This window comes from Colletes gigas, unplaced genomic scaffold, assembly GCF_013123115.1.
Source record: "Colletes gigas isolate AHSC1104 unplaced genomic scaffold, ASM1312311v1 Colletes_gigas_Sc00004, whole genome shotgun sequence".
NCBI classification, from domain to species: Eukaryota; Metazoa; Arthropoda; class Insecta; order Hymenoptera; family Colletidae; genus Colletes; species Colletes gigas.
Window position 1 is genome coordinate 4,637,984 of NW_025106633.1, and position 20,476 is coordinate 4,658,459.

Genomic DNA, 20,476 nt, shown 5'->3' on the forward strand with positions numbered 1-20,476 from the left:
TTTTACTCAACAGATACTAAGTTAGAAATATTTATCCTACTAAATTCGCGTTATGAAATTTTTCTTTTGGCAATGAGAGGGGGTGTCACAATTTACCAAAAATAACATCATAACAAATTCTTTTAGGAATCTTTAAGGGTATACGGAAACCTTTTCTACCCAGTTTTCGTCCGATATCCGGGTCTTTCCAATTTCAACGGGCACACGTTTTTCACTACACCCGAAACTGTCGATTAATTTTCGAAGAACGAGGTCCTCTGCCCTACGAGGAAGTCCGTGGTCCCGAACGGGCCCACTGTGAGAAAATTCGATCCCCGACAAACGCGGAAGCTGCGCGTGGATTACACGGATCACAGTTAGACGAGGGTTTCGAGGAAGCGTAATAGAGAGGAGAAAAAAAAAACGATGGAGGGGCGAGAGAACGCCGCAACTGCACCACCACCCACCTCAAGGGGCAGCCTGCTGGCGAGCTGACCTAACGGGACCCTGGTAACCGCCCTCATAAAAAAAATCCCGGATGAAAAAAGAGACCGGGTTGGCTTCAACCCTTCCGCATACCAGCGGCTGGGCCGTTTAGAAAGTACCTTTCACGCGAGATTCTACCTAGTTCCTACCCTTTCGCCCTCGAGCGCCTTTCCTCCGCCAGATTCCGTGGCCTCTATCCCTTATATTCTTTTTTTTATCCACCCATTTCGCCTTCTTGGTCGGTTCCTCGCGGGGCTACTCGGGGAACGTTTCCAGCTTCTTGGCCAGCTGTCTGGAAATTCGCCAGCTGTTTGGCCCCGTTTCCTGCTGGCGGCCATCGCGCGCCGCCGACCGGTGAATCTAAATGCAATTTTCTACCGATTAATAGCGAGCCGACGAGCAATCGAATTAAAAGCCGCGAGACAATTAATCGAATCGTCTCGGTTGCCTGTTTCTCATCGCGTTGAAACATGAAAGGCGCGGTCGACGTTTTTGCAAATAGCATCGACGTTTACGTCACTGGTTAGTTTTTATGCGTGGATGGCAAGAAGAGCGTAAAATACCGATTGGGCATGTAACTTGCATACGTCAGGTTCGTACGTGCAGTGGACGAATTATTACTTCAGTTTGAATCTTAAAACGAATGAGTACAATAATGATACATTGACAGTTACCAGGTAGAAGATATCAACAGTATCTAAACAGAGAGGCGAGGGAAATTGTTACAGTCAAGATCCTTTGAAGGTTGCGTTGATCGATGGCAAACGTGTTCTATTTATAAAGTAAACGAATACAGTAATTAAATATTGTATCTTTTATTGCACAAAATGTGTCGATAATGTCCAGCCTGTCCTAGAAAAAGATGTAATATTAATTACCGTACTCAATGTCATTTGAAGGTTAACGTGTTCTTACGTAACGTCGTCAATGAATACTCAACGAGGATACATAGTCTCACGACTCAAGGTCATAGACTCCATGACCTTGAACGTTCAGGAAAAAAACGATATAACAGAAATTAACTACGACTAGGGCAATTATTTTCTCCGGTAATGTGATAATTTTTAAAACGAGAATGAACTGCTTATTGAATTGTTCTCTGTGATTACGAAAATATATACGAAAACACTGAACACTTAGCAAAGCTAATAATTTAGATGTCGTAATTGTAAAAACAAATAATGACTGCTCTGAACCGGTTGCAACGGTCGTTTACGAAAATTATAGCTTCCCGTTTTAAAACCCCGACTATGACCTCGATAACTTGGAAAAACGACGATTAATAACGAATTTATTATAATCAGTTTGCTGATCCCTGTGAACCGATCCGGGAGAATAAAAATATTTCGAGTCGTTCCACTAACACCGGAAGTAACGAAGGTGATCAAGATGCGTGACTCACTCTGTATATTGCTTGATAATAATAGGCAATCAACAATGTGGATAACACGACTACGAATACAAAATTGCTCGAATACTGGTTATAGAAACTGCTAGTGTCGCATTAAAGATGCTAGCAACGATGGAGAATTGAAAACATCTTTTTGCTGTTTTAACTATTTAAAAATATACGCCTAGAGTTTTGTTTTGCAATCCAAAATAAGTTTCAATGTCTTTTAGCTTGAAATCACCTATCGCCTTAGTAATGGGATGGCCCCCCAAAGACAGAAATTTAGCTTTAGTCGATTCACGTGCACCGACATACGAGATGGCGCACCCTTCTATCCATTTACACCTGTCGCGCGCGACTATCTCCCGATCGATGCCCAAATATTCGTCACACAGGTGCACTCAACGCGTACGCTGGTCGCGGGACCCTTCATGAAACGGCGCGGGACTTATCTCCCCACTCATCTTCCCGTTTCGTCTTCGGTTTCCGGGGCCCCCGCGCGCAAGGCCCAGTACCACGCAACGTGGACGCGATTGCGCGCCGCTAGTCCTCGGTATCACTTTCGGTTTTAAGAAATATCGTGTTAGAAATCTTCTGAAACAGTCGTTTCCAAAATTTATGGGGCCTTCAGACCCTTTGTACAAAACTACAACCAACACCAATACGATACAGTATTTACTACATTCTTTTCTGTTTAATTTAATATTCTAATAGGTGTATCAGTTCTAGGTGATCAGTTTTATTTAACAAAATTTTCTATAATTTTTGTTCCAGATGTCTATAGTTCTTTTGCTTGCAAAAAAAAATGGAGGTATTTTAATCCCAAATGAACTATAAAAGCTTACTTGTTGGAAACATACATTTTTAAATAAAATGTGCTACAATATATTTAGTAAATTTTTTAAATATTTTTAATGTTTTTATTCCGAATAGTTCGAACTATAGCTGCAAATTTCTGAAATCTTCTCGTTCGTCCGTCGTTTCTTGTTCGGTTTCCGGACTCGTGAGCCGAAGACCCAGTGTCACGCTCGTCCGTTTTTCCCAATGGAGCGTCTTCCTCCGTATCACTTTCGGTTTTAAGGAAGCCTCCCGCGGCGTCCGCGCAGGAATGCATAAAATCCGTGACGACACCACGCAGGAATCTCCCTTTCAAATCGCCGAGGACGTGGACGCGGTCGCGAGGCTTCTTCCCTTTCACGCTGATAAGATTGCCCTGGTCAAAAAACCACGTCTAGCCCGCGTTATCGAGCTCGTAAGTCCCCTTCAGAGTCTACAGGTTGTCCACCGGGGGGTGGCTGGCCGACAGGGCGGCACTCGAATCGATCGATTCAAACTTAAAGTATCCTCTCGAACGTCCGCGTCCATTGTAAATTCTTGCGGTATTTACGAATTCAAAAAGTCGACCTTCGCTCTGCGAAGACTGGTTCTTCTTGGAGCTAAGATTTCTGGCGGTGGTCAGGACGAAAAGGAAAGGATGTAGCAACATTTCATGCATGTTGAGTAACGAAAATTAGAATATTATTTTATTTGTGTAGAATAAAATAATTTGAATTTTCTTAGCTTATGCCGTAAAATTGGTCGTACTGGTATTACTGTATCAATGAACCGTACATACCTACGTTTGTTGGACCGACGTGTTAGTTGTTAAGAAGGGGTGGTTTTATAAAAGTTTCACACTCAGGCTGTCATTTTCTGTGTTTGTTTTTCGTTTTAATGTCGATTTTGTATTATTTGGTGGTAGTTGGAGTGCGGTGGAGTTCGGAAAAGACGAACCACGGCTACAGTCGGCTCGCTGACCCTTGAAAATATGCGGATAAGGATAGGAAGGCTTCGGTATTCGAAGCGCCTCGACATTTCGTGACGCATCGATGCTCGACCGGGCTGCGCTCCTCGGCCAGATGGAAACGCATCACCGGTGAACTGTGGAACGAGCTTTAGCACCGGCGCCTTAATTACACGTTGTCCTGTTCCCCGTGCTAATCGTCGGCCACTTACCCGCGCGATCGGAACCACGACCCTAGGCGGAGCTTATGGGACGCGCGTTAAAGGAATATGCCATACTGGGAAGCTCTGGAAAAATCAATTCTAGTTTTTGTCGATTCTGAAACTGCTCGCGCAATTTATTAAACACTTTACCAATACTCACGTTTTCATTATTACAAGGAGGAGTTTCGAATACGCATGTATGATTTCGCCTGTCGGTTAAAAAGTCTCGTGGAACTTAATTCTAGAATTTCTAAGATTGTTTCAGATCCTCTGTGCACTGCGAGCAACTATAAATACTATAATTATTCCCTTTGCTCGAACACAAGAGTTTAGATTTCTTAAACTTCTCGTTGGAAAGAAATTCCCTTAATTACCGAAATAATCGTCCTCCTAATGGGAATTCCCACCCTTTCAGAGTTACGTGCAACTCGTTTCGGGACGACGAGATGCGGAAAGTAGATTACTGGGGAAGACAAGACTACAGACAATTGTTTTCGGAAGAATTTGTGGTCTCAGAAATTAATAATTTAAGCTGCACGAGGAAAGATAGAGTTACCCGAACCAGATACACACGTTTCAAGCGAGAACTCGAGCTCTACCCTTTCAAACGTTTGTGAGAAGAGATTCGTTTCCTCGAGAATCGGTAAAAATTTCTTCGAGGCAAGTGTTACATTTATCGTGCTTGTTATAACCGCTATATCACGGTGTACCGGATGTGTGCAGTCACTTTGAGGTATGAAATCTCCTATAGTAGTAACAAAACTGGATGTCGATCAATTGATATTGGTAAAGTAGGTCTTTTATATGCAGGCCTATGATAATAATTTTTAAATATGCATACGGGTAATGATACTTTCAATTTTTCCCCTTTTCTTGTATCGATGCGATTGCTGGCTGGTTTTACCAACGCCACGTAAAACTGTAGTTTGATTTTTTTCTGTTGGACAGCACATATTTTACGCGAAGTGAAACACGAAGTAACAGGTAGAACTACTTGAATAGTTTTGAAACAGTATAAAATTGATATGCTAAATTAACTCACCTTAAACGAAAGAGTTTTGATCGCCATCCAATTTTATTTCATTCAATGATTAGAATCTTCACATTTTTACTACAATAACGAAGTAATTAATTACAATTAAGAAATTTTAATTTAAATAGCACTCTATAATAATGGCAAATTAAACTAATATTTGTCTGTTCTTAGAACCTGGAATCATCAAAATGGCGTCCGTCATTTCCAGGTAATATTCTCTGTTACATTAAGCGTACAAAAATGCTATAGAAAACCTTGAGGCAGGATGAAATGACGACGACAATATTATCTTGCTATTATTACCTCTATTTTTAAGACCGCGAAGGCCATTCTTACCAACGCACCAAGGCAAAAAGACAAACTACCGATGTACACAGTCTAGGAAGTGTGAGCATCTCGTTTTAATCTTTAAAAGATCTTTCCAGTTTCAAGGTATTATCAGAAACAGGACATTATACCTTCTGTAGTTGGGAACGACAAGAGTTTAGAGTCTACCCAGGAACACGGAGATAAGTATCGCATGCCGCGGTCGCTCAGAAACATACTAATTCGAAGTAGAAAACGATCCTGTTGGATTTTAATTTTCCCGAAATTCGAACATTAATTTAACCACGTCGGTTCGGAACCATCTTGCTCGACTGTTTTAAAAACACAACATTGTAAGATGTTCTTTTCTTTTTATCCCCGCGCGATTACGTTTTTACACTCAAGTGGCTGGTGTATTCATCCAGAAGAATTCTCATCAATGACTGCTTCGATTAAATACATCGACCGTGTCAATTCTCTCCGGTGGTCTTCGCGAACCAACAGAAGAAACGTCGATCCATCGATGGCTAAATGGTAATCCATTGGCCAGGTTCGTTCAGCAAACACGAACCCCATTGATCGAACACCGAGCCCTTTCTAATCGTGCGTGCCATTTCGTCTAGACGTTTTCGATCGCGTCGCTGAAAATTCGTTAACCCCATCGACGAGGCGTAAAATTCATTGAAAAATCCGGGAAATTTACGATATTATTTGCGAGTGAAACATTTTGAGAATTGAATTTTAAATATTTCGTTTACTTTCGAGCCTTAAAAACACGAATACCGACAATTCTACCGTACGTATCACACACGGTTCAGGAGATTAGTAATTCTTAACTTCGGTCCATATTGTTTTGCTATCGCCAGGGCTACAAAGTTGCTGCTTTGATTTTTCTATCGAGAACCGTCAATCAAAAGTGAAAGTAAGGTTTACAACGTTATCTCTAATAAAGACACGTTGCAACATCGATCTCGACAGCATTTTTCCGCGGAGCGTAGATTTATTCGACGTTTCCGTGCAAATGGCTCCGTTCCAATAGCCACTCTCGTCGCCGGACTACAATGCGGCGAACGTTGCGGTTCCCCGTCCGTCGAGGGACGGAATTTCAATAAATTTCGTCCGCCGCCTCCGTCACTTATCACGAATCCGCAAACCTAGGCGGCGCGTCGAGTGCTCGCGATTGCGCGTAGCGTCGATTAGAATCATAAATTGTGATAATTACCCACTATCGGCCGACGCGTATCAATCTCGGTCCATTAACGTGGCCCGATATTTTATCGGAGTGTTCGCGCCGCGCGATCGATTACGCAACCGGCCACTGCGCGATCTATTCGAGCGCGACTACGAAAAATTCCGATGGAATGCAATCGCGCGGATCGGTGAACAGGGGGGCAGGCGGAAAAGAAGCGAAACATCGAGAAAAAGGCTCGAACGAAATCGAACCTGGGGGAAAAGAAAAGTTCCCGTCCTTTGGTGGCAAGGACGAAACGCCTCGCCGCTCGGTTCCTCCATCCTTGCCACCAGAAATCTCTACAACAACCATACTTTAACTTCTATTTCGAATTACGGTAATTTGTAATCTATAACGCACAGAAGTATTTATGGAAGTTTTCGAGAAAGTTATATCAATGTTTTTAACTCGTAAGAAGTGCTATAAACTCACCAACCTGCCTTGGATAATTTATGATATGTTAAATGCTCGTTAAGCTTTTGAAACATATAGAAACTCTTCCTCTTTCGTGATTCAAAGATGGCGATTGTAGGGCAGGGTCGTTACTTACATCGAGTAGCAAATAAATATGTCCTTCCGCAGCGGCGGGAGGCTTCGATCCCAATCGGGACTTTCACGGTGGAAAGGTCGTCGTAGAACAATGTCACCTCTCATTTCGTCGGAGGTGTTCATACCGTTCGATCTTCGAGCCAGATAATCAACCGATTCGGGGTCCATCCGTGTCCTCGAGCTGCCGTTTCGAGGAAGCGCCGCGGCATTTCGCCAGGATCCGGTAAAACGTTTGCGGCGAAAACTCGAGTTTTACCAAGTCCAGCGAAGTTTACGAGCAACCCTTCGACGAAGACGAGAGAATAGAGTCGTTAGCGGCTGTCAAACCGCGATCTTGCATCATTTCGCTTTTACCTGTGTCTCCCCGAAGGGTGCTTTTCTTCCCCTCGTGTTTCTCTTTTCTTTTTTTTTTGTGTACTTATCTCCTCGTTGCATTTTTCCCTTCCTTTCACGGTTTTTTGTTCCTATTGTTCTTCGGTTGTTCTCTCGCCACTTTCTTCGGCCGGCTGCCAGGTTGTTATCGAGTGTATCGGATCTGCAGGCGAAAGAATCGACCTGTTGGCCCACCGGGGCCCCCCTTTGCACCTGTTGCAGGCCTCGATCAATACGTTTAAATACGCATCGAAGGGTCTAGAAACGCGCAAAGAAATTCGTACAATTCTCCAGAAACCCAACGATTAGACACGAATTATTTTATGGCGACGAATGTTTGATTTTATGACCCCTCGTTTCTACCGGGGGGCAAACCCAACCCTTGAAGTTGCAATATTCTCTCGTTCACCACAATGGTACGATATTCTTTCCACTAACAGTATAATAGAAATGTTTGTACTGCTGTTTATAAACTTCGAGGGGTTCTTTTCATAGAATTATTAGCAAAATTTGATCTCGATCGTCATTGTTAGAATCAGAATTTATATAAATGATTCCTTTCCACGGATTCTGGTAAGTTAAACGAAGGGTGAACGTTTCGAAAACGCTTGGAACGTCCAAGCCTTGGATCGCATCGGCTAATCCTCGCGTTCAGCGCCAGTTCCCGGCTCCGGCGAATGCAGTTGCAAATGTCAACGCGGCAGAAGGGAAAAACCAACCGTAGGGAAGGAAAAAAAACGTTGCTCAAGACGATTTTGCAAGTGGCTGGGATACAGTTCGTTCCCCCAGGTCGCGGTCACGAGGGGGGGAAATTCGCCGCGGCGTTGGAAGCGTCAAATGTCACGTGTCGCGGCGCGATTAAATGTCGCCGAGCGCATGGCGTCCAGGACAAGTCGCCTGGAGCGTCCTCGTTCACGTCAAATTGGACGATCCAGGATCGTAGACAAGTTTTCCACCCGTACTCCATTTTATTGCTTTTGAATTAGCTTCGAATGCTTTCGTAATTGAAATACATACGTCTAAAATACTGAATACCTGTATATCCAGGTATTTCATAGTTCATTATATTCGTTTTTCTAAAAGATATAGAGGAAAAATTGTATTTGGTCAAAATTTGATAGAAATCGTGAGGTTCATGAGTAACATAGAAATACAGTTCGAACTGAACAAGCAAATTGTATAGCAAAATTGGAGAAGATACGATCAATCGCAAAGTGCACAATATCATACAAAATGGAGGAAAAGAGTGAATGCAAAGATATGTATTCAAGTTTGCAAAGACCCATCGATTTTCGTAATCGTACTCATATTTTACAGAAAACAATTGGCAGTTTTGAGTATTACGGGAAATAGAAAATGGTTTATTCGATCAATTGTTGGTGACCGTACGCAATTCACCGCAAGCCGTACCGCTGCGTAGATCGCTGCACCGTCCCGCTACGTATCGATGCAACGAAGATCGATTTCTCGTTATGCAATCGCCGGAGAGGGGCAGAGCGCGCTGTAAGTGGGGGTAAAAAGAAAGTACCAGCTAGCCGGCGATTCAGGAACTTTCTGGTTCCACCTGGACGCGACACGCATCCGCGCTTCTGCGCTTCCGGTCTTCCGCGATTAGAGAAATGCGGTTCTCAGGGTATCATTAAGAGCGGAGAGAGATATTTCTTGCACGTTGCTAGTGCAAGTGGGTATTTTCGTTGATTGAAAGAGCGATACGTTGCACGACTAGCGTATTTTCCGCTTTGGAGGAGAGGGTCGAAGAACGCTTCCGCCAAGGAAGGAATTCCGTGGCTTTCAGGATTAATTACTCCATCGTCTCGAATTTTTTTAATATAAAGTATCTATTCGTCGCGTCGCGTTAATTATTTGGCGTTCCATACGTGCAATCGTTAAATCTGAATATCAGAGAACATAATTTCCGAATATCCTCTAGTTAAAAAAAAATTGATGAAGATCCTTGAATCACGATTCCACCTTCGTGGAGCAAGTTTGCATATTATATATATCGGTAGCTGAGCCAAGGAAGCTTGTAATTTCTCGTTACAAGACACAATGGCGACCCCAGAAACAGAATTGGAAGATTTATTATACGGTAAAACCTTTACTGGAACGGTCTACCATCGGGGCAGTCCATTATTCAGAACGTTCTATTATTCGAACACAGCATGGCCTTGTATAATATACCTTCTCCTATCGAAACATTCTTCTATAACGGTTACAACTAATTCCGATTGTTAAGCGTACAGAAAAACCAGCCAAGAGCTCTCCGCGGCCTGCGGAAAGTAAATTTAATAAAAAGTGAACGTACTAACTCGCGTGTGTTCCAAGTAACCGATATAACGAAAACAACCAATATTTTTCTAAGCTCCCAGAGCCTCTATAATCGTCTACGTCCCTCCGTTTTGGGATCCGCTACAGAATTACGCAACAGTCTCCCGTTAAAGGTGCAACCGTTTTTTTTTATTCGGCGGATCGTAGCACCTTTAGCGGTGCAACGAGATGACGCGAGGAGGAAGCAGAATCCTTGTGTTACAGATTCCCTTCCGGTTGTGCAACAGGCGCCCGGTTACACCCCGTCCCTTCCCCCTATCCCTCTCCCTCCACAAAGGATCTCCAGTTTTCTGGGAGCTTTTTTAATAGGTCCGATCCGAGAGAGGGGATAAAAAAAAAGAAAAAGAAGAAAAAAAACGAGAGCAGAACGGGCGCAGCTTGTCGACGGGTCGACAAACGCCGAGAGTTTTTCGGTCCCTCGAGTGTCCATGCACGGGGGCAGAGAGCGAGGGGGAGGGGGGGACACAAATGCAGGAAGTTACGCATCCTGTGCGATCGGACCGATCGATCTACACGCTGGCAGGATCGCGCTTACGGGCTTTATTCGATCGATCCTGGATGCAGAAAACGGTGAAAAACGACGGGCCATTGGTCTCCTAATACTTTTATTTCGGTCCGGTTGAACGCACGTTGACTGACAAGAGGAAACGAACGTAATTTCTTTATATAGAATTATACGCTGATTATTAATTATGGGTTGAGCTAAATATTTATCGCAGCGTCTCTCAAACTGCGATCCTCTATAGTTTGATATGTAATAATTAAATTTAATATTATTATTTGAATAAAATTCTGCTCGTTCCCGTCGCGAAACTGGATAATCGCGAGTGGCTCGAAACCCGCGGTCTTGTTTCGAGACGATTATTATATGGGAAATCTGTTGCGAGAGGCGAGTCCCGCGAGCTGGGACTGTTCAGCAACACTTTGTTAGCGGGTTGCACAACGAAGATCGTAAATCTGTTAAATGGGAAACGAGGAAGACCGCGTTCCGCCGCGATGGACCGTGAGAATGCATCGGCCCGAAAAAATCCACGGGGTCGCTTCCTACGACGATTCGGGGGCACAAACGGGCCCGAAACGAACGGGAGGAGGTTTCTGGAAAAAGGGTTGCGTCTGTGCTTCTCCCTTCCACCGGGTGGAACCGGTCTTTTCTGTCAGAATTCATTAAAACGCGCGAGAAATGTAGGCGATCGTCGATGTGCTTCCAAATAACCAAACGACTGGCTCATGCGGTAATTTCGTGGAGCAAATTGCGTGAAAAATGTATCAGTGCACCGTGGTAATTAACGATATAAACGTAGAAACAGGATGGGCATTGAAATTGAAAACGTGGAATGAAATTCTTTTATAAATTGTTTTGTTCCATTCTGTTTCATTCGGTTCATTATCTGCAACAAGAAATTCGTGTAATGAGGCCTCTTTAATATCTACTATTTTTTGAAAGAATTTATTATTCAATAGCATAAAAATTGGCTACTTTACGCGTTGCGTTAATGAACAATATGAGAAATGAAAAATACTTTTATACAAGTGATTCGTGGGAAGACGATGTTTGAGAAACACTGGCGCGGTGACTCTATCAAGAAACAGCTACTCTTTGTCGGCAAGTTGTGCGACGTGACCGTGTAAAAATATTAATAAAAAAATTTTGCACGTATTTATCAGATCAGCTCGCGACCAGTTCGGAATCAACGAATCGAATTTAGTCCACGGAAGCATTCAAATTCCGTGCATCGATCGCGCTTATTCGCGCATTCAAATCTCCAGCCTCGTTTTCGCCTGGCTAATGACCCACAGCTGTTTTAATTCGCGTTTCTTTTTCGACTGTAATACGATTTCACGTGTCTATTTAATTTAGATAGATAGTTTGCCTCGCTACCAAACATTTTGTCGTGGATTTTTTTATAATTTGGAATCACTTTTACTCTATAAAAAATAATTATATATTCTTCTTTTCCCTATTTAGTATTTTGCGTATATCCTGAGGTGGATTTTCAAATGGTAATCGAGGTTAATGGATATTATAGCGTGCAGAAGTTAAATAGTACAATTGTTAAAAGAATTCTAGTCTGTTGATTCTTGAAAACGTTTGGTCCCTTTAATCCACGCAACGGTAGCAGAGAATCCTTCCGGCGTTCCCCGGCAGGCAGGCGAGTTTGTGCCAGTAGGAAAGGAAATCCTGCGGTCAAGTGGTCAAAAGGACTAAGACGTAAAGCGGATTATGTCGATTTTCTTGTAGAACGCGGCGGCTTACGCCACTCTACCGTTGGATGGCCCCCTCGGTGAACCCTTTCTGTCCGTTTCGACACTCGTAGAATTACCTGGGCTGCCTTGGCGAGCCATAAACTTTTACTGCGTTTTCTGGTCAGTGCGGTTTTTTCGATCCGTTCAGCGAAGAAAGAAAGGAGAAAGGGTTGTTGTTCGGTGAAAGGGACGTTCGTGTCGGGCGTCGTTAAAGACACACGACGAAAGGGTTGGCCCGACGCAGAGTGCCGCGAAAGGGTCGCGTAAAGCCGGTAAATGGGAGATTACAGCCGTCCCTTTGTCATAATGGAGGCCCGGGGAGCCATTCTCGGGCCTCTTTGGTTGAATTTACTTGCCAGAGGAACATTAAAGTTTATGGAACTACCGGGAATAGAGTTTTTGTCCAACCTTTAATTGATTTTATTTTGATTTAGGGCCATCTACTTTCATCGTGTCATCGTTGGGAACTTGGGAAAGTTTAACAGCGACAATGCACTTTTAATTTTAATTTTATTATTAATTTGTGCTTCGTGTTAACCGATGTAACGTAGATTCACGTACAATATTTTGAGTTAAAGTAGTCGGGATAATACTTGGGAGTCATTAGAAGCAGAGCAGGCGCCATCTTCTGTCGATGATCCTAAGTTGAAGGTTATTTCAAGGAGCCTCGAGCGAGTTACCAGCTACGGAACATACGAGGTGCTAGAAGAAGACACGCCATTTTGATTTCTTTATATCAACCGCGTGGTTACCGACTTCGACCGACTTCCATATTATTTTTGTGCGCTGCATTAACTTCCAAACGGCTAAAATAATTAGTAAAATTGTTACGCTCGTAGACCTTTCTCTTCGATGCAAAAAATTACTCTGGAATCATTATATTGGGTTTCGTAAATGATCGAAGATCAATTCATACAGAAATGAAATATTTTTCTGAAAAGAGCATTTAATGTAAAAAAAAAATTATATTTCTTTGTGTTTCAATTGCAATTGAACAACACAGAAGAGGTATAACCTCTCGTCATCGACGAGCTCTAGAAAATATTGGAAAACAATTCTAGTCTGAATCGATAATGTTGGAATTGATACGGAAATGGTAACGGGGCAGTGCTCCTCAACCTCGTCCGGCTCGTAGCCCCCTTTTTGAGCTCCATTTATCTCTGCCCCCCCTTCGCTTTGGTAGATGATCGTTGGTAGAAATAATAAAATAATTGTTCGTTCTCGACATGTATAATATTGTATAACATGAATATTATGTTGCAATATTGCAATTCTTTGAGACGATTAATAATCTTTTATACTAGATAAAAGATGGGAGAGAGGTAAAATTTTTTTCGATCTTAAATTTTCTCTACTACTTTTTAATTTAGTTTGGTCTCAGCGATTTGGTTTAATATTCTCATAACATTCGAAGCATTGAAACAGTAAATTATTTCTATATTTCAATTCTAATCGAGTATAATTGAACACGTTCGAGGCAAGCTTGCTTACACTGCTGTAAGATGTGTGGCATACTTGGTGGTGCCCACCAAAGATCAACGATCGATACGAAGCTACGGTTCGTTGCTGTTTTCTCATTAAATTCAATAAAATTCAATAAAAAATTACTCTTACTATTTTAAAGTCATGCTCGTGTCCGGTGATTATCTCCAGCAGGCTGAATAGAGGAAACAATTTTCATACGAATAATTCTGTATTTACATATCGTTCGTGAGTCAGTGCATATCGTCGTTAACAACTGGTTCCATCAATAACAGTGCGTTAATAATAAACCTTACATAGGGGATGTGAAAAATTACGTACTTCCATTACACAGATGCGTTTATTAACAAATGCGAGGGAGACAATAAATAATCGTGTCGCGCGAGCAATAAATAAATCGAGTACCGCCGAGGAGACGACAGTGTCATGGCGCTCGTTAACGACCGCCACAAGCTTAGGGTACAGCTTTCGAATCGACTCCTCGACTCGTCGTCAGTCGAGCCAGGTGTCCTCTTCAAACCTAACTAATTTGCTACCTTAATTAATCACCCTTCGACGCGTACACGTGTCGCTGAACGTAGAAACGAAAAGTTCCATTCTCTCGTCGATCTCCAAAAACCAACGTATCCGAAACCTCCATCTTCGCAGGCTAATCTAAAACTCTTTCGATCGTTTCCTCGACGAGTCCACGGAACTTTTCTCCCAGCTTAAGAACGTCCTACAGTCTTCGTTCGATCTCCTGGCCGGAGATCGTCGATCGTGTTTATGGTCCAGTGTTATTTGGCGTGCGTTTCTTTGGTCGTGTCGACGTAGGGCTCCGTCTCTCGATCGTACGATCGATTCGTCGTTAAGAACATGAGTTGATCGGGGATGAACGGGGATCGCCGACACCCTCTTGCAAGGGTGTTCTAGTAGTTCGAGGAGCTGGCCGAGTTGACTGACGACGAGGAGGACGACGAGGACGAGGGCGAGCTGTACGAGCTCGAACCGCTGCCAGGCGAGTAGTAAGAGTAAGCGAGGTTCTGGGCTTCCACACCATTGGTCGGCGTCCAGACGCGGGAATAGGGTCCGTTTCCGTCCCACGTGGCCGCCGGCTCGTAGCCCGACGTGGTCGAGCCCGATGTTGGAGCTCCGTACAGTGGTGCGGCAGCAGGCTCCATCGACATTCCTGCAACACGAGTTTACGTTTTCAAACTATCCCCCAGGTGGAAAATAGCCACCTCGAAAGTCAGAATCTTTTTTCCCTAGCGAATAAGCCTTATGTCACTCGAAAGCGACCAGTCTGCAGCATTTCTATCAGAAATTCGAGACCTTGGAGATGATACAAATTGGGGATGGTTGATTTCTATCGCCAAGAAATAGAAATTACCGATTATTTTGTATGAAAATTTGCTATGAATATTTTTCGCAGAATAGACCATTATGCAAGGCATAAATTATGACGAATGACAGAAAAATAATAATATTAAAATACTATTCGAGAAGACATTGATGTTTCAAATGTGGCAGAGGAGTCTCGAGTATTATAATTATGATTCTGAAGCGTGGGGGTGAGAGTTACGTGAATAACACGTTCAGTTTAAGTCTAAAAGTCAACAGAAGTGATTCTTTGCCAAGAATCTTTTGTAAACACATTTTCTCAAGCAATGGTGGACGTTTAACATCACCATCGAATGAAACAAAATTAGATACCCCAAATATAAGGAAGACAGTCTACGTTCACGATCAAAGAAGAAAATAAGTTTCCAAAACAGTACGTACCCATGGGCATCATCATTCCACCCTTCTTCAAGAACTGCACGGCGATGAATCCAACGACGAGTAGGATAGCGAGTTTCGAGAGCACCAAAGCCTTCATTGCCTTCAGACCGACGATGGCCATCAAGATGGGCATCAGCGCCTTCATCTTCAACTTCAACAACAACAAGAACGGCAACAGCAGCTTCTTCTTCAAGATTCCACGAGCCTGGCTGGTAGCAACTTCGTTTTCCTTGAACTCCACGTCCAGATCCGCCAAGCTCCTGCTGGGTCTGTACTTCAAGCTGGCGTCCACGAAGGGCAGATCGACGCCGTAATTGAATCTCTTCAAATACTTGAAGGTCCTCGCCACGATGGCCTCATCCACGGTGTCCAGAGACCTGGCCTCCGTGGTGGTTCCCAGTTTCTCGTCCAGGTATCCAAGGACCTCGTGCTTCAAACAGGACGTCCATGATTCCGCGGCGATGCACTCGTTCAGGGACTTGGACAGGAAGTCCTGGCTGGCCATCGAGCATCCCGCCAACAGGATCACGGCTATCATCGGCACAGACGTAAACATCATCTCGTGTATCCCTTTATCGAGCTTCTGGAACTTCTCCTAACCCTCGCGATTGATACGATCGCGAAAACGACGTGGAAACCGATCGATTCTACCCGTTGCGTGCGCGAGCGAGCGATCGACGATCGAACTGCGACTGACGGAGGAGTGGCCCGCCCCTTTTATTTAATTTGCCCCCCGCGAATCTATGTTATTCGGTCGCGCATGCCGGGAATCGGCGATCGAAGGAAAATTATTCAAATTTCACTGGCACATAGAGCCACGCGGCCCTCCACCTTCCCTCGCGCGTCGCCTCCCCCTCCCGTTTTTTCTTGCCGACGCACGTGCACGCGCTTGGACGCGTGTAGAAGCGTGTACGTACGCGGAACGATTGGACGCGCGCGTCGCGTACGAGGTACACGATGGCATGCGACGCCCGACGCCGCGCCGCGCCGCGGTGAAACGGAACTCGCCCCGCGTTCGGAGTCCCTGCTCTTACTTGGCGTTCGTTCTAACGCCAAGCTATTGTGCCGTATGCCTTCTTAGACGGACCAGTTTGGAGAACGGATAACCGTTCTTGTTGTACGGTGCCCGATCCAGACAACGGTAACGCGTATTTAGACGTCTCGAGATTTTCGTGGACGTCGAACGTTGGGGAAGTTTCGCGATTTCAACGAAATTTAATCCTCCAGTTTGATAAATCAAATGAGATAGACAAAGAGCTAATATAGGCGTCGTTTACAGTTTTAATTGTTTCGTCCAAACGCTCAGAAATTAAATGGGATAGATGAAGGGTTTCATCGAATAATCTAACAGGGAAATCAGAAAAATATAACTAAAATGATAATTATATTTTTATTATAGAAATACTTATTTTCTATTCTGTAGGAAAAGATACATAAAAGTTGATGAAATTGTGCAAGATTTGGGTACGATATTTTCTTATGGGAACATCTACAGTAACTCTAGAAGTCAATTATTATTTAAATCAGAAATTAAATTCCTTTTAAATTGTTTGAAAACTAAAATGCAGTTGATGTTTCGTAACAGTTCTTCGTAGGATTCCCTAGTCATCGATTCTCTAGTCATTGTTCCATTGATGTGGCATTGTGAGGTCACTGGCGATCATGAATGAATCGAACAAAGGAAAGTAAATTTTTGTAGACTTCCCTCTCCTCGTAGTTCAAGTTTCACGAAATCCCACGGCGAGGTAGAAATGTTGCAATAATTTCTAATTTCACCGTGGTGAGAAAGTATCACAACAATTGGACTTGTGAAATTTAAAATGCATAATTTAGTGCAGCCTTTCCCAACCTTTTTTTGGCTCGTGACCCGTTGCTGTCACAACTCTCGACAACCTAAATTATTTCAGATCGGTTTGAATTTTGTAAAGAAAGCAGCAATGGTCTCTGACAGCTTTAGAAATATGTCTGACAAGGAAGTCGATAATTGCTCGAACTTCCAGAACGAAAGAAGTTGCGCGTCTCATTATTTATGACCCGATTTCTTCCTGGTTTCATGCACCATTTTTCGGTCTATTGTCGAACACGCATAATTACAGAAACTGTCACAAACCTGCAAGGGACGTTTGCATAAGCGACACTTTCGAGTTACTCAAACTCTGGAAAATCTATTACTTTCTTCATACCAAACACGTACGAGTATCTAGGAGATATAACGTATGTGCTTCGCGAGTAAATCGTGCTTATAATTCATAAGGAGCTCACGGAAAAAGGAAAGTAATTTAGGGGAAGCGTGGATCGCAAGAAGGTCACGGCGAAGACGAAACTGGATTTCCATTTTACAACGAGCTGCATAAAACAAAAGCGGTATTTCCGGGCAGCTCGTGGCAGCCGCGTCTGATCATTATCGGGCATAATCTCCTTGCAGAACCGGCTTACGTGGATCTAGAACTAGACTGTGGACAATTTCGCTTCTTGGATTTCTTATAATTAATCGGCCGGGGAGGGTAGATTTTCTCCATTAAGGCAGAAGACCAGCTACGTTTAATATTATCGGTTTATTCGGTTAAATAGTGAAATAATGTGCAGGCTTAACGCGGTACATGTGTTCAAAGAGCGTACGAGTCGCGATAAGCCCATTCGTGCGTGACAGTTTTACGAACTGAACTTTATCAAATAAGAGTACATTTCAGATAAACGCAGTTATTTTCTCAATCCCAGAGTTCCTTATATTAACGAGGAAATGAACGTTCTGATTTATTCAGAATTAGCGTCTTATTACTGCTATTAACTCCGTGTACCCGTTTCAATTTTGTATTATTTATTATATGTGAATATAGTAGCACGGAAGCAATTATTAAAATTGTGAACAAACATTCTTAATTAAATCTTTCAGCGAATTCAGAATTTTCGATTAATCGATATAATTGATCTGATACAGCTTCAAGTTTATCCAGTTTATCGATCAGCTTAAACAAGAATCCACTTCTGAAGAACTGTAGGGATATAAATAATTTTTGTACGTAATAATATTATAAATGATACAGTAATAATATTCTTGATCTCCTGGTTGAGGTTTTGTTGACTATAATATTTTATTTGGACATTATTTCTATTTTCATGAAACTAACCTACACCTAACAGCCTGGATACTAACTAGCTAATATTAACTTTCTATAGCATTCAACGTGTCAAACATCCCTCCGAATATTAAATACTAAATACTGAAAATTAACTTTCTATTTTGCCCAGCTTTCGAAGAGCCTCTGAATATTAAATACTGGATAGCGAATATTAAATTTCAATCTTGCACACATTCCAAAGCACTAAATACCCCTCAGAATATTAAATACCAAATGTCTCGTACAGTTTTCAAAGAATCGAACCTTCCCCCGGAATATTAAATACCACATACTAACTATTAAATTCCAATCTTGCTTCCCAAGTACCGAAATACCCCTTTGAATACTAAATTCTTACATTTTATAGCTTCCAAAGTACCCGGAATGCCCATCTGAATACTAAACGCTAAATACTGTTAACGCAGGAGATTCGAGTCCCGGATTTTCTAATTATTTTTTTCCCCCCTCGATCGTTGGAGGTGGACGAAACGCGTGTCACGTAAATTGCAAATAATAATTTATTAAATAAAGGGTACAGAGTAGAGGTGGAAGACAGGTATTTTACAAAAGTCGCGACAGCAGAGTGAACGCACGGGGAACGGTTTACGACTGCGCGTGTGCGGAATACGCAAGATCCTGCGCGTACTGGGACGAGGGCTGCTCGACATCCTGGAAGGACCTGTACTGGGCAGCCTGGTATTCCCAGGGTCCGTGAGCCGCGAGCGGAGCAGCGTGGCCGTCGGCCGCGATCTTCTTGCACAGCTGGAAGATGGCCATACCGACCGCGACGATGAAGCTGAAGAAGGACAATTGAAGGGCGTTCCAGGCCTTCAGACCGAGGACACCGATGGCCAGAGGGATCAGAGTCATCGCCTTCAGCAGGACGAACACCAGGATGGGGATGACGACCTTCTTCAACTTGGACTTTCGCGCCTCCTCGACGGCACGACCCTGGCCGAACTTCAGGTCGAAGGTGAGCTGATCGTCGTCGATGTTCCTGGCGCTCACCTTCACCGATGAGTCCAACGGCAGCTTGAAGGTCACGTCGTGAGAGGACAGGTAGCTTTCCACGTTCTCCAGAAGGGACGCCTCGCCGCGGGCGGACACCTCCTCCACCGGGTAAGAGTTGCGGGTCACTTCCACCGTCTCCGAAACCTGTACAAAGGCGAAAGTTTCTAAAACGGTAGAACAACGTGACGAAATTATAGCTGAAATTGCGCTGAATTAGGAAAGATTCGTTACGAGTGCAGTAGTGTCCGGTAAAAGACCGAATTTCCACCCTGTGTTCAAGCAACGACGTATAGATCTGCGTTAGATCTCAGGTGACCAGCTAGAAAATGTCCATTCAAGCACCGTCGTTAGATTTCATGAATCCATCATGGCTTCACTTTACCTTCCACCATTTTGTAGAAGTACTACAAAGTTTTCGTGTTGGTAATCCTTGCTAGCCACTGACGTTTCAGCTGGAAATTTTCTAGATGGTCACCGTGCTGGAAAGAACGAAGTATGATGTAGTTAGACAGGCAGTGGGTCTCCTGGTTGGTGCTACCCCGCTTTCTAGCGAATCAGTGTAGTTTCGATACTCGAGTAGGGGCACAATTAAGTTTCTTCCCCAAGGAATTCACTCATTAGTTCGAGACAAAAGTTGCTACCCCGCTTTCGAGCGAATAAGCGAGTAACCTGGTGTCACTTAAAAGCGAACAGTCTGGAGCGTTCCCAGGCGCGTGTATCGTTCCTCGAGCGCGACTTTTAGCCAAACGGTGAGCTAGCACTTGCCTTGAAGCTGTCTTTGCGGAAGATCTGGTCGAGCAGATTCAAGACCTTGAACTTCATGCAGGAGACCTCGTCGTTCTTCTGCGCGCATTCGATCTTGGTCTGGTCCACCATCTGGTCCATGCTGCTGCCCTTCCACAGGTCGTTTTTCGCTGGCTGGGCGGCCGTCATGGCCACCAGAACGCAGAGGACGATGAACTTCATGGTTTCCCGGGGAAGTGATAGACGTCGAGTCGCGTATACCCTGAGGATCGGATACTGTGGATTGTCTGGAAACGACGATGGTGCCGCGACTGATGCCGATGGGTTGGGCATCGGGCTATTTATACGGAGCCACCGTAGGTCGTCGGGACGTCGTGCGTTCATCGCGTAGCGGAGCACCCGAACGCCCCCACTTCCGTTTCGCCACGAATTTTCTTTTCGTTCAGTATGGT

General features: G+C 43.7%; 2 protein-coding genes across 2 annotated transcripts; both read right to left on the reverse strand.

Annotated features, from left to right (window-relative positions):
* Positions 1 to 14,297: 14,297 nt before the first annotated feature.
* Positions 14,298 to 15,709, reverse strand: LOC122405134. The gene is made up of 2 exons (XM_043409663.1): positions 15,151 to 15,709; positions 14,298 to 14,557 (listed from the first exon to the last, which is right to left on the reverse strand). Exons 1-2 carry the CDS (start codon positions 15,707 to 15,709, stop codon positions 14,298 to 14,300), a joined length of 819 nt encoding a protein of 272 aa, XP_043265598.1.
* A 3,163-nt stretch (positions 15,710 to 18,872) lies between these two features.
* Positions 18,873 to 20,246, reverse strand: LOC122405359. The gene is made up of 2 exons (XM_043410043.1): positions 20,046 to 20,246; positions 18,873 to 19,424 (listed from the first exon to the last, which is right to left on the reverse strand). Exons 1-2 carry the CDS (start codon positions 20,244 to 20,246, stop codon positions 18,873 to 18,875), a joined length of 753 nt encoding a protein of 250 aa, XP_043265978.1.
* Positions 20,247 to 20,476: the final 230 nt, after the last annotated feature.